Below are 15,130 nucleotides of genomic sequence, written 5' to 3' on the forward strand. Positions count from 1 at the left end.
TGAAGAAAAGGCAGGGCAGAGATATGGAGAATAACTGATAACCAGAGGTTTAGGATAGGGCTGAAATTTTACTCAGGTTATATTTGTTTATAATTTTCTATTATTATGAGAAGTATTTATAGGAATCATCCTTGTATCCATGTATTTACATGTGTCATATTTTTTTCTGGAAAATTAGGTAGTGGCCTATACATTTTCAAGGACTTTTTCTATAGGGTCAAACTGACATTTAGAAAAATTGCAACAATTTACACAGTCTTTGGAGTCGTGTGTTGGAAAGCTTTCCCCCATAGCAATATTATTAAATAATTCACTAATATTTTCCTAGGAACTCTGATTTATTTTTACCTTTTATAAATTTAAACCTATTTGGATTTAATTTTGTTGTAAACTGATAACAATGGATTTTACTCAATTATTTTAGTTGGTTAATATTATCTATTGTATAACTCATCTTTTTATATATAGTTTATATTTTTGGTTTTTGCAGTCAGTGGTATTTTTTTCTATTAAATATCCTCAATCACAGTAGTTAACATATAGGAAAGTTACTGATATATTTTAATATATTTATCTTATAATAAACTCTCTTAATGAACTTTGCAGGTAATGCTATCATTTATCAGTTAGTTCAATTAGCTCTTTAAGGCAGATAAATATCTTCTTCAAAAAAATAATTTAGCCTCTTCTCATCCCAAATATATTTCTAGCTATAATTCTGTGCTTGGTTATACTGACTGACCCAACAACAGAATGATCGTCTCTATTCAATCCCTGTGGATGAGGTATCCAGCCTCAAAAGTGAACTAACTTGGCTGATGGAACTCTCTCCCTCTCAAGGCAAATCTTTCTAACTACAGCTTTAATTCTTAAATGTCCAAGCAAAACTCTGTCTTCCTGTGTCTTCCATGCATTGTTTTTAGTATCATATTTCTGTGTAAAAATATTAGACAGTTCAAGAAGTCTTAACTTGGGGTCCGAAAATACATGTGCTTGAAGGGAACCACAAACCTCTTAAAATCACAAACAAAAATTTTGTGAATACATGTACTTTTCCAGGCTGAGAATCCACAGATTTCATCTGATTCTTAAAGTATTCTCTGAGCCTGGAAGCCTAAGTGTCACTAACATAAATGGATGGCCAATGAATGATTAGTATAATCAATAATTAAGTTAATAGGATTCTGGGGTTATTTATATTATTCAATACATGTACAACCGTAACTAGGTAATTTTAGCACATATTTCTGCTATTTTATATATTTAAAAAAATACATCTGAATCCTGGACAATATATCTGTTTCTAATCTTCATCCTAATTCACTTACATGATTTTCTAAGACAAATACCAAATTTATTGCTCAGAACAAAGATTATTTTTAAAAATAATTATTTAAACAATGAATGACCCTTCTACAAAAAAAATAAGGAATACTCGCTCTCCCTATAAATATTACTCATATAACCTTCAATATTCATTTTCTCAGCCTCTGTTCATGTCTCTCAAACAACCAAGATTGTATAATTTTTAATAAAGTATACTCTCTTTAAAAAATAACAATGCTAACATATTCTGCAAGGGCAATAAGTGACATCTGCTCTAAAATGATGTAAAAAAGAATTTTTTCTTAAATTATATTTCTAAATAACCATTTTTCATAGACTATTAAATTTGACAATAAATAATAAATAGGTGATGGGGATTAAGAGGTACAAACTTCCAGTTATAAAATAAATAAGTCATGGGAATGTAATATACAGCATGGGGAATATACCCAATAATACTGTAATAACTGATGGTAACTAGACTCATCATGGTGATCATTTCATAATGTATAAAAATATTGGCCTACTTCGTGGTACCCCTGAAACTAATATAATATTATAAGTCAATTACACTCCAATGGAAAAAAAATTGACCATAAAAAGGAAAATGAAAGAAATTAGCAAGTTATGAATCATCTTATTTGACTCATATATAACATTTAACTGATTTGAAATAAGATCCCAAATGGCTTATGCCATTTTCTGATGAAAATAAAGAGTAACGGGAAGGATTAATGACAACTCAGTGTCATTAGAATTTTCCCTAAAAGCTATTTCTAAATGTTCAACACTGTAGCATTCTATACCAACTTAGAAGATAATACTGTTATATCTTGAAAATTTTGCAGATAGAAGATGTATTAGATGTTTTCCAATGCTAAGTCCCTCATGAGTGAACTTATTTCACAGAGCACACACAAACACGGCCCCTACACATCAGGGCTCCTGCTGCCCAGACCCCCCTGAAGAGAAAAAGAAAACAGAACAGCATATCATTTACATGGCCCTGCCTTCACTGACACATTTGCTAAAGGAATTCTGAAGACTGTCAAGCGTCTACTTAGTATTCTCCTTTCTTAAATAGTTCACACTCCTTAATTCTGCTCCAATTTTACTTTCATAATTATAGCTAACACTTACATAGCATTAAGAAGCAAAGTGTACTATTTCTAAGCACTACATATCTAGACACTATATATTCATAATACAAATATAAAATATATATCTTCCCAACAACCCAATAAGATATATATATATTCTTTTCCTAGTTTTATAATTAAGGAAACTGAGGCCCAGATACTAAGGTGGTAGACTGGGATTCTGACCCAAACAGGCTGGCTCCAGAATCTGTGTTCTTAACAAAACTATATGTCACCTCAAAACATACCCATAATCTTTTTTTAACAAGTAAAATAGCATTAAAGGATTATAAGATTATAAGCTCCCTTCCTTTCACTCTACATGCCCGCTTCTTAATTTAAACACCCTAATTTTTTCTTTTGACATTAAATTCATATTTCAAAAAGAAACTGATACATCAACTTTAAACCCTGCTAATTTCCAGTTATGGCAGATGAGGATTTAGCTTTCTTAGGACACCCAACCCTCATCTACCTTTCTCTTTCCTCCCAGAATAACTGGACCGTAATCTTGGTTTAAATCAGTCAACCTTGTTTACTTTAAAATGGCCAGGTAAGTGTTATTCACTGATGATCCAAGCATTGTAATTTTTTTTTCCTTTTTTATACACCTTCAAATCATCCTGGAGTTGATAAAGATCTTTTGTTTATTTGTTTCTATTTAATGTACCCAATAGGTATTCATATGAACGTCATAGATATCGTGTTCCAAAGGATCTGTGGACCACCTATTAACACTACTTTTCAACTGCTGATTATCCATTTTCTCTCCCCTGAAGGTCTTTCTCCAGAGGCCTCTGCTTTCTGGTCCCTGTCTAGACTGGTTTCCTTCAAGATCAGCTAGCTACTCAGGAGTACTCCTGGGACTTTCTTTCAAGGTTCTTCTTTGTTAGATCCCATATCCCGTCTTCCGTTTTTACACCATTTGGTGTGATTCCTTGTTTTGATGAAGCACATCATCCAATAACTTTGTAAGAAAGGATACATGGGTGGTTAATATTAGAGTTCTTGAATTCTAATTGGCTTTATTTAATCTTCATATTATGGCAGGGCATACAATTCTTTTAGATGTCACTTTCTCTCAGAATTTTGTAAACTTTGTCACACTATCATTTAGCTTACAGTATTTTCTCACCTCTTGAGAAATACTGTAAGCTTATAACTTTCTCTTAGGAAAGTTTTAGGGTTTTGTTTTGTTTTGTTTTTTTCTGATTCAGAGGTGTTCTGAGGTGTGTGATGTTCCTTGATGGGGTCTTTTCCTTTCATGGTGCTGAGTGCTCTATGACTTTCTCAGAAAAGATGTTTCACTCCCTGCTATCTGGAAAATTTTGTTTAAAATGCTTCTGTTAATTCCATATGTCAATTTTCACACTATGTTCTCATCTTGAAACTCCTTTTATGGAGTTTGACCTTATAAATTATCCTTTATTTTGCTTATATTTTCTGTTTTCTCTTTTTCTTTTTGCCCTAATTCTGAGAGGTTTCCTAGACTTTATGTGCCAACTTATTACATCCTGGGTATTCTTTTCATAGCATATTGTTCTTCCTGTACAGATAAAATATCTTTCTGAAGATATAATTTTTAGACTATTTTTAAATAATGTTGAGTTTCCCCTTATCCCAAATGCTTCTTTGTTCTCAGCCCTTTCTTTTGCTGTTTGACTTAGTTTTCTCTTCTATGATGAAGACTTTTCTCAAAAGTCTCGTAACCTTTTGCTTTTAGATCGATCATATCAGATGATGTAATACCAAAATATACATACAGTCTCTGTGTACAAATGTGCGCCTTTTTGCAAGGTCATTAAGTAATAAATAAGAATTTTTATTGGAAGACATTGAACTGTCTCATCTCCCATTGGATGCATTTTTTCCCCAGTGTCCTGCCTGGGGAGAATTGACCAGGCTCCAAGCATTCTGATGTCAGGATTAAGAGTTCTAATGATGAAAAATCTGAAAGATAAATTAAGGAAACACTCCCATTTAACATTGCAACAAAAAGAATAAAATACCTAGGAATAAACCTACCTATGGAGACAAAAGACCTGTATGCAGAAAACTATAAGCTATAAGACACTGATGAAAGAAATTAAAGATGATACAAACAGATGGAGAGATATACCATGTTCTTGGATTGGAAGAATCAATATTGTGAAAATGACTATACTATCCAAAGCAATCTACAGATTCAATGCAATCCCTAACAAACTACCAATGGCATTTTTCACAGAACTAGAACAAAAAATCTCACAATTTGTATGGAAACACAAAAGAGCCCGAATAGACAAAGCAATCTTGGGAAAGAAAAACGGAGCTAGAGGAATCAGACTTCTGGACTTCAGAGTATACTACAAATCTACAGTAATCAAGACAGTATGGTACTGGCACAAAAACAGAAATACAGATCAATGGAACAGGATAGAAAGCCCAGAGATGAACCCATGCACATATGGTCACCTTATTTTGATAAAGGAGGCAAGAATATACAATGGAGAAAAGACAGCCTCTTCAATAAGTGGTGCTGTGAAAACTGGACAGCTACATGTAAAAGAATGAAATTAGAACACTCCCTAACACCATACACAAAAATAAACTCAAAACAGATTAAAGATCTAAATGTAAGGCCAGACACTATCAAACTCTTAAAGGAAAACATAGGCAGAACACTCTATGACATAAATCACAGCAAGATCCTTTTTGACCCACCTCCTAGAGAAATGGAAATAAAAACAAAAATAAACAAATGGGACCTAATGAAACTTCAAAGCTTTTGCACAGCAAAGGAAACCATAAACAAAACAAAAAGACAACCCTCAGAATGGGAGAAAATATTTGCAAATGAAGCAACTGACAAAGGATTAATCTCCAAAATTTACAAGCAGCTCATGCAGCTCAATATCAAAAACACAAACAACCCAATCCAAAAATGGGCAGAAGACCTAAACAGACATTTCTCCAAAGAAGATTTACAGATTGCCAACAAACACATGAAAGAATGCTCAACATCACTAATCATTAGAGAAATGTAAATCAAAACTACAATGAGGTATCATCTCACACCAGTCAGAATGGCCATCATCAAAAAATCTAGAAACAATAAATGCTGGAGAGGATGTGAAGAAAAGGGAACCCTCTTGCACTGTTGCTGGGAATGTAAATTGATACAGTCGCTATGGAGAACAGTATGGAGGTTCCTTAAAAAACTAAAAGTAGAACTACCATATGACCCAGCAATCCCACTACTGGGCATATACCCTGAGAAAACCATAATTCAAAAAGAGTCATGTACCACAATGTTCATTGCAGCTCTATTTACAATAGCCAGGACATGGAAGCAACCTAAGTGTCCATTGACAGATGAACGGATAAAGAAGATGTGGCACATATATACAATGGAATATTACTCAGCCATAAAAAGAAATGAAATTGAGTTATTTGTAGTGAGGTGGATGGACCTAGAGTCTGTCATACAGAGTGAGGTAAGTCAGAAAGAGAAAAACAAATACCATATGATAACACATGTATATGGAATCTAAAAAAAAAAGATTATGAAGAACCTAGGGGAAGGACAGGAATAAAGATGCAGACATAGAGAATGGACTTGAGGACACGGGGAGGGGGAAGGGGAAGCTGGGACGAAGAGAGAGAGTGGCATGGACATATATACACTACCAAATGTAAAATAGATAGCTAGTGGGAAGCAGCCGCATAGCACAGGGAGATCAGCTCGGTGCTTTGTGACCACCTAGAGGGTTGGGATAGGTAAGGTGGGAGGGAGACGCAAGAGGGAGGAGATATGAGGATATATGTATATGTATAGCTGATTCACTTTGTTATAAAGCAGAAACTAACACACCATTGTAAAGCTATTATACTCCAATAAAGATGTTTAAAAAAAAAGAGTTCTGTACTCACTAAGGAGACCCTTACTTAATCCTCCTGGTTTCAGCCTGGCTTTCCTGGAAACTATCTGTTAACTGCTCCCTTCATTTCCTGAACACTTCTGCAGTTCAATGGTGAAGGATTGTATAAGTAGAATAATTTCTCCATTAGCTTTCTATTTTCCAAAATGTTTTTGAGATCCCTTGTTCTCTGCTTTCTCCTCTTTCTTCTAGTTGTCTATGTATTTTTGTGTTTTTTTCACCTTATTCTGGGATGGTTTCGGGAGGGAGGAAGAATAAATGATCAGGTCTAACATACTGTTTTCCCACAGGTGTGGAGAATTATTTATATCGGCAGCCTCGTTTCTTTTTAGGTAAAGAGTTGGAGTGACAGAATCAAGATCCCGAAGAGCTGAACTCCTGGCCCAGTTCTTACTGTCTATCTATGTCACCAGGTTTATGCTGCTTAACCTCCCTGCAGTTTCATTTAGTCCTCTGTACATTGGGCAGGGAAATGTAATAGCTGGGACATGTACTTGCAGGTGGCAACAGGAGGGGATGCCAAGGATTGCTGTAAGGGCAGAAAGAGCTTTCTTTATCCGGATTTATTAATGTAAAGAATAAATGTGGCACACTCTGGTTGGAGACTAATTCTTTGCCCATTCATTCAGTAATATTTTTTAAAAGTCTGTTATGTCGACCCAGAAATTTCACTTCTAAGATAAATGAAAATATACCTCTGCACAAAAAATATATAACAGTGTTCATACCAGCAGTATTCATAAAACCAAAAGCTAAAAATAATCCAGATATCCATCAACTGATGAATGGATAAAATTTGGTATATCCATATCAAAACAAAGTACTGAAACATGCTGCAACACGGACGAAACTTGAAAACATTATGCTAAGGGAAAGAAGCCAATAACAAAAGGTTACATATTGTATGATTCCACTGATATGAAATTTCCAGAATAAAAAAACAATTCTATAGAGGCGGAAAGTAGATTAGTGGTTGGACAGAGCTGTGAGGGGAGGAAGGGAAGGAGAAAGACAAAAGTGAGTGCTAATTGGTATGGAGTTCCTTCTTAGAGTGATAACATTTTCTAAAATGGATTGTGGTAATGGTTGCACAACTCTGTGAACATACTAGAAAGCAATCATTCCCTTTAAATGAGTGAACCGTAACGGTAGGTAAATAATATCTCAAAACAACTGTAAAAAAATAAAGCATCTGAGAAAGCTTAACAGGAAAAAACAAAAAAGTCTATTATGTGCATTTTTATGCCATTAGGAAAATAAAATTGAATAATACTGATGAGGTTGTGGAGCTTGAATTCTAGTGGAGGGACATACATAAAATATAAATTCTGATGAAACAAGAGGCCCAGAGAGAAAATAAAATAGGGGGTGGTGGTGGTGAAGGTGATCACAATGATTAAACTGAAATCCAGATGACAAGGAGAAACTAGCTATGATGCAGAATGACAAAAACTGAAAGGAGAATTTCAGGCAGTGGGGTTAAATGTCACATCAAAATCTCTGTGGCAGGAGAGAACTTCAGCTGGTTCTAGGAGCTGAAAATTTACCCTGGTGGTTGACGACAGGGAGGAAGCGAGTGGTGTGTGACGAGGTTGCCCAGATAGGTTGAAATTATGCAAGGTCCTGTAGCTCATGGAAGGTTTATCAAATGTATTCAAGAGGGCTTCCCTGGTGGCGCAGTGGTTGAGACTCTGCCTGCCAATGCAGGGGACACGGGTTCGAGCCCTGGTCTGGGAAGATCCCACATGTCGCGGAGCAACTGGGCCCGTGAGCCCCAACTACTGAGCCTGCGCATCTGGAGCCTGTGCTCCGCAACAAGAGAGGCCGCGACAGTGAGAGGCCCGCGCACCGCGATGAAGAGTGGCCCCCGCTCGCTGCAACTACAGAAAGCCCTCGCACAGAAACGAAGACCCAACACAGCCAAAAATTAATTAATTAATTAATTAATTAAAAAAAAAAAGAATTGTATAATCTTTAAAAAAAAATGTATTCAAGAGTAATGGGAAGGCCTCAAGGGACTAAACAGCACGATAACATCATTAGACACTGGATAACAGGACATGACATAAGATCACTCTTACCACTCTATGTACTCTATGATGAATAGAATGGGGGACAATTTTGACCTTCCGTCCTAAAACTGCCTGTGAATACCTAAACAGGAACATCAACACTAGTGAACCCACGTCACTTATAATTTTAAGAAGTGTCTCAATTGATAGCAGTATTAATTAACAGGTACAGAATATAATGAAGAAAAGTCATGCGCAAAGATGTTTGCTGCAGCACTGTTAACAATACTGAAATACTGGAAACAAACTTGAACATATAAAATTTGTAAACAGTTGCTAACTATGTGTATGTAATTAGCCTTACTTCTTTAGAGTTATAAATAACATCTTGAAGATAAAAACAGGTCTATGTAAATAAGACTGTTAAATTGTAAATCTGAGGCATGCATAATTTTGCTACCTTGCTTTAACTGAGTGGTCAGTTATTAGGTGAAACGGTTGAAGAATATTATGAGGAAATAAATGAATAAACTTGAAAAGAGTCACAAAATCAATTTTTATCACTCAAACTTGGGTGAAGTGTGTCAGATAAATGAGCATTTATCAGATGTCCCTTGTATACAGATGTCCCTTGAAGAGTTTCTCTCTCTCTCTCTCTCACGCGTGCGTGCACACACACACACACACACAGAATTAATAGAGCCATGAGGTTTATTTTGCAAAAACAGAAAATTCCAGGATGAACCAGGAAGCACCGCCATTTTCCCCTGATTTTTTTTGGGGGGGGCTGGGAAATAATGCTAAGTTGTACATCAAGATGCCTTCACACACACACAAAAAAATTATTTTTAGAAGAAAATGTAAGTGAAAATAGTTTTTTACCCTAGTGTATGCAGACTTTTTCTTCATTACCACTACCTCTCGTCCTAAAATATATGGTGTCAGCCTAATTCACAGTTTGCTACTTCTTTGCCCAAAATGATAAAATGGAAATTTGTCACAGACCCTGAACATGTTCAGTACTCTTCCTGCAGTGCTGATGGTCTGCCATAATTTGTATGATACCTACAAGAAACTCTATTGGAAAGTCTTCATCCTAAACCCAATTTTTGTCTCCAAGTAAGGGAGTGAATTATCTGCTAAACATAAGAATTACACTCAGGATAGCAAAATGCTCACATCAGGATCACAGATATATTTTGCTTGCCTCATACTCACTCGGGGACACAGGTTCATTGAGTGGAATAATGCAGAATTACAAATACTATTTAAATTGTTTTCTGGTGTTGGTGTTATTTTGATTTCTGGTTTTCGATCAAGCAGATATAGTTTAACTAGATTCTGTTAAATGACCCTATGATAACAATGGTAACTAATATATGGTTCCAATGCATTTGAAATTCTTTCATTATTATTCACCATGCAAGTTCATAAATACAAGCCCACATAATTAAATATGAATTGGTAAAAGTGCTTCTGCCCAATTACTCAATTTACACCATGTCCCCAAAAGTAGGTTTAAAGGCAAAGTTGCTCAGAAAACAATGGAAAATATCTCGTAATATTTTAATAGTATGATCACTATATCTATTAACTGCAATTAAATAATGAAATATTTAATAAAATTTAAAGTTTTATAGCTTACATGTATACTAAGAAAAAGTAACTGAATAAATTCATACCTCCGAATCTTTCAAATAGTTTCACTTTAATTGGGCTTAACAGTTGCTAGAGCCACTAAGAAGAACTTAATTGAATTTATAAGATATAAAAAGGTTCACCTAACAGGAAAAAAAGTAAATTCTTACGGTCAATTTTGGCTGTGTTGATATGGAAAGCAAATAAAATGAGCATTGCTGGGAGAATACAGTGTATTCAGCATAAAGATAACATAGCAGTAGGCTAATTAGTCTTTAAACCCCAGAAGGTTGAACTGTTTTCTCAGGAGAAGCTCCTAGAAACATGCGTTCTCTCTCTGATGAACTGTTATATGGAGAAAGCTTCCCTTCACTAATGAACATATCAGTGATCTCTGACATCAGCACAGTTGTGGATGCAACATGAGGCAGAGACGGAAGCCCAGATATGGCAGAATCTTCAGGAAGTGACTCCCATCTCTAGAGTCCTTGTGTACTTACGACACAATAAGCTTTTCACAGTTATTCACACTAATTGATGAAAAGCAGTGGAAGAAATAATGAGTCAAGATATAAAATCTCCTCCCTTACCAGAGGCAAGAGGTTTGCTGGCAATATATATGGAATGGGAGCATTATTTTTAAAAAAAGTACTTATGTAAGCATGATCCAACAAAATAATGTCAGAATCTCTGAAATGACAAATAATCTGTTGATAAATTCTTCTAAGGTAAATTTCTCACATAATAACAAACATCCACAAAAGTCCTCTAGCTATTCTTTCAATGCACTTGAATGATTATATCATAACTATGGATTGGCTACGAAAGCACAATGCTTGACCAGTGTCACTTTTTTATTTAATGAATGAAAAGTAAAGTTTTAGCTAATAAATGTAAAATCACTATTAGTAATCTCAAAATCATATTTAATCTTCAAATTAAATATTTGTGTGTGTTGTTCACATGAAACTCAGTAAGACTGAGACCATGTCCTCACCACACAAAAATCAGTGTAATCTTATTTTTTAAGTAACTATATTTTCCCTAGTTTGGGTGATTATACACCATGGTATAAACAAAAACATACAATTTTTTTTTACTAAATTCTCTAGCTACCCCCCAGCTATTTCCAACAGTATTGATGGTATTTGACGCCTCTTCAGTCCCTGAAGGTTTCTAACATCATCCTCCCCTGAGAAGGAAGGGAAATACAGGGCCTCTGCCTTACTTACACCGGAGATAGGAGAAAACTACCCTCCAGACACAGCAATAGCACTCTTGGGCCCAGGCGGGTGACAGCAGCACCGAGCTAGCTCTCTGGGAGTCTCAGTGGCAGCACAGCCCTGCTGCCTGAGGGAAGGAGAAAGGAGTCTGACTTAGAAATCAATCATCCTGAGAAGGGCCTAGACCGCTAGCCACAGCGTTAAAAGTCCTGACATGCCCTGGAGTGGCGGGCTCATGCTACACTCAGCAGTGTGGGGCTGACCAAAGAGCTGCCTGCAAAACTTCCCTGGCCCTGCAAAGGCTTAGGATAGTGAAGGAAAAAGCCTTGGGTATCTTTAATTTCTGGTATCTCCCCCGTTCTCCACGGAAATCTATTCTTAAGTGTCACTTTCTCAGCCACTAAATGATGACTGAGCTTAAGTTTGGCATTTGTATGAAACATAGCAAAGCACTTCCCTTAAAATGTCTTCATCAGGGAAGGGTCTGAGGTGAGGAGATCAAGACTATAACATTTCTGTTGTGTGGGTGATTACTCCCATATGGCTTTTCCTTTAGGAAAAAAAAAAATACTGCCAGAATTGTCTTTCTTATTTTTGCTTTTTTCATTATGTTATCCTGACATGTTATAGATTCTGAGAAATCTTATATTGGTATTGAGATCATGTAAACACATCAATGAAATAATAATAAGACTTAAACATATACAAGCAAGTATTTATATTTCTTCCTTAGTTTGTCGTTTTAGAAAACCGGTGTGTGGTACTTGTGAGTTTTTAAATCTATTTCTTTCAGATTCCTTCCAGTTAAAAACCTAAATCATAGTAGCTGTTTAATTTATGTCTATCATTTTCTTTTTCCAATTATGCAAGGGAAAATCAAATACTCCAAACTGTTCCACAGCAGAGTTTGTTTAGGGTATTAGTGCACTCTTTAATCATCTCTCATTTCTTTAAAATGCATGATAAAATTGAACCATCAACTGAATTCAATTTCTTCCTTTTAGTAACAATTTTTTTGTTTTAAAGAGATATTTTGTCTCACATGATTCATTTGGGAAAATGTGGAGAATCTTTAATTTCATTAATTTCATTCATTCAAAAGATTTTGGCACAGTATGCCGATTCCTGAAAGGTGGCCCCATGGTTTTTATGTAGTAACTGATAAAAGTTTAATTATTTGATACAGTCTACCATTTTGAAAAAGTGTAGTCTCTTTTCACACTGTTCAAGAAATAAAAGTATCATAAGTAACCATTTAGTTGAGTGTGAAATTAAATAAACAAAGTTTAGCATTTTATTTGCATGTAAATATTGAACTACATATATTTCTGGAAAGCTATGCTTACTTTTCTTATTAAGACTGAAGGCTGTTTCCATGTAAAGTTTTTTCATGAAAAAATTATAATATGGGTTGCAATATATTTCCATTGAAGACTGAGGTACAGATAGTATTCTACATTTTATTTCAACCTTTAAAATTCTAAAGAACATGAAAATCTTATACACCTTAGAACAGGGTGATTCATAAGTTTGCTTCTGTAAGTATCTCCCTAATGGAGGAAATATGTTTGATTATTTAGTAGATCCTTTTCATATGAACATTTTTTCTGTCAAACTCTTAATTTTCCATAGACTATAAATGTTGTTAGGTTTTATAAGTCCTCCTTTGGACTTTGCTATGTGGTTTTGCAAGTAAGAACCTTACACATTCCACACTTCCTAAAATCCATTCACCCTATCCATAAATAATAGTGGCTACTTATTTCTGAGAATATATGTTGTGTATATATATCTCAGAGAAGTTGAAGACAGTTAGTTGCTCCAAGGCTTTGTGTGGCAGGAGTATGGGTTTTCCATAGCTAATGTCATTCAGAACTGTGGACAGCTCCCATTAAGGCGTGGAGTTGAAGGCAATGTCCCTTAGCTTCTAAACATAACTCAAAGTAATGCCGCTTTTTATTGCTACATTCGTTTGCTGTTTAACAGCAGCCTATTAAAACTTCTTAGTTTGTGCACACACTCTTTTTCTTCTTTTTCTTTTCCGAACGATTTCAGCAATAAATGGATAGATAGATGTCACCCAGAGTTTTAATTTTGGGGTTTTTTGTGTGTTTTTTTTTTAAATTAAAAGCCCAGCCTTCTTCCGGCGCTAAGATAAGGTGACAGCAGGGTGTTCGCGCACTAATAAGAGGATCTACTTCACGACCTTCATTTGATAATCTCTAAACATGCTTATAACCGAATGAATACCTGGGGGGCAAATAAGATCAGGAAATGTCTTAATTTTAATTCGCCGAAGCAGAGTTTCCTTGACAGCTGACAGCTCTCCTGCCCTTGTTCCCGAGTTGGGAAACGGGAAAGAAATTTCTGAAATAGACTAGTAGCCAAGGTCAAGAAAGGGTGTCCCTCTGTTTCAGGATGGGGGCTCTGGAAACGCCCCCTGTGTCCGTTTCAGGAACTCGAGGCTTCCTGTCACGCTCCTGCCCCACCTGGCAGCGCCAGCTCCACTGAAATCTCAAGTCAGGGACTCTCCAAGCGCAAATTACCCTTCCTCGGCCTGCCAGCCGCTCTCCTGAAGCAAGGCACTGAGGATACCCAGCGACTACAAGCGGATGAGAAACAGACTAATAACACTCCCCACAGGCGAGAGAGGCTGGACCGGCTGGGACCTGTGAGTCACTGTCTCCGGCCGCCCCATCCTCTCCTCAAACCCAGGGGCGCCTGCTTCCCCTCTGGGAGGGACCCACTTCTTGGGGGAGTAGCGCGAGGAAGGGTGGCACCCCCAAGACGACTTTCTGGCCACTTTCTTACACTCTCATCTCCGAAGGGAAAGTTTCCCTGCACAACTTAGCAACCTCCCATCCGGGGGTCACCGTGGCCTTCTTCCCCGACCTGGCCCCAAAGTTCCCGAGGCAAAGCAGGAGAACCTCCCCGGCGTGCCCGGGCAACAGGAACACCTCAGACAACCTCCTCCTGGGTGGAAACTAGTTGTGGAAGAGTCGAGCCCGTCGCCCGAGGGCCAGCCTCCGGCGGCGCCGCCCGCCGCCCGCCCGGCGCCCCCTCCCAAGAGCGAGGAAGCGCGTTAGAGGGCGCGCCCGGAAGGGAGGGTGGGGCGGCGACAGGGAGCCCTCACCTGAAATCGCTGTAAGGGTGGATAATCCAGAAGCCTGCAGTTTTAACCCTTTCCTGCTCCTTCTCCACCGCCTTCTGGCTCCCAAACATGCGGAGGGAGAATTTGTTGACCCCGGGCTGCAGCATGGAGGTGAACTGCCGCTGCATGAAGCCGTACTGCCGCCGGGGCCCCTCGGCGTCCTCGAAGCCGCCGGCCGGCTCCTCGCCGCCGCCGCCGCCGCCGTCCACCTTGAAGCACACGGAATTGCCCTGCTCCTTCCCGCCGGCCCCGCTGCCCCCCGGCGGGGTGCCCAGGCGCTTCTCGGCCGCGGCAGGCCCCGAGCCCGTCGCGGGCGCCTTGGTGGGAAAGACGTTGTTGCCATCGTCCCGGCTGTTGGACGACGAGTTGGGCTTGCCGCCTCCTTCCATGCCCGGGGGACGCGGCCGGCGACGGCGCGGGCTCCAGACTCGCCGGCCGCCTGGCGCCGGGGACACGAAGCGGAGGGGGCAGGGGCCCAATCCGGCGGCCGCCGAGCCCGGCTGCCCGTCGCGGCGGCGGCGGCGGCGGCGGCGGCTTCTGCTTCCCGCCCGCGCCGCTGCTCGCTGCGCGCCTGGCTCCCGCCGCCGCCGCTGCCCTCAGTGGCTGCGCTCCCCGCTCCGCCGCGCCTGGTGCTGAGGCTGAGGCTGCCCGAGCGAGGCGAGGCTCCGCTCAGCCCTCGCGCGCCAGCGCCTCCCGGCGGCTGCCCTCTGCTGGCCGGAAA

The 15,130-nt window shown here is 38.7% G+C and overlaps 1 protein-coding gene across 1 annotated transcript in view; it reads right to left on the reverse strand.

Annotated features, from left to right (window-relative positions):
- The window catches only part of HCN1 (hyperpolarization activated cyclic nucleotide gated potassium channel 1), a 367,795-nt gene extending 352,997 nt beyond the window's left edge, over positions 1 to 14,798 (reverse strand). The window contains exon 1 of the mRNA XM_059919273.1: positions 14,392 to 14,798. Within this exon, the coding sequence (XP_059775256.1) occupies positions 14,392 to 14,798 (407 nt within the window). The remainder of the gene's footprint in view (positions 1 to 14,391) is intronic.
- Positions 14,799 to 15,130: the final 332 nt, after the last annotated feature.

This window comes from Balaenoptera ricei, chromosome 3 (genome assembly GCF_028023285.1).
Source record: "Balaenoptera ricei isolate mBalRic1 chromosome 3, mBalRic1.hap2, whole genome shotgun sequence".
Classification (NCBI taxonomy): Eukaryota; Metazoa; Chordata; class Mammalia; order Artiodactyla; family Balaenopteridae; genus Balaenoptera; species Balaenoptera ricei.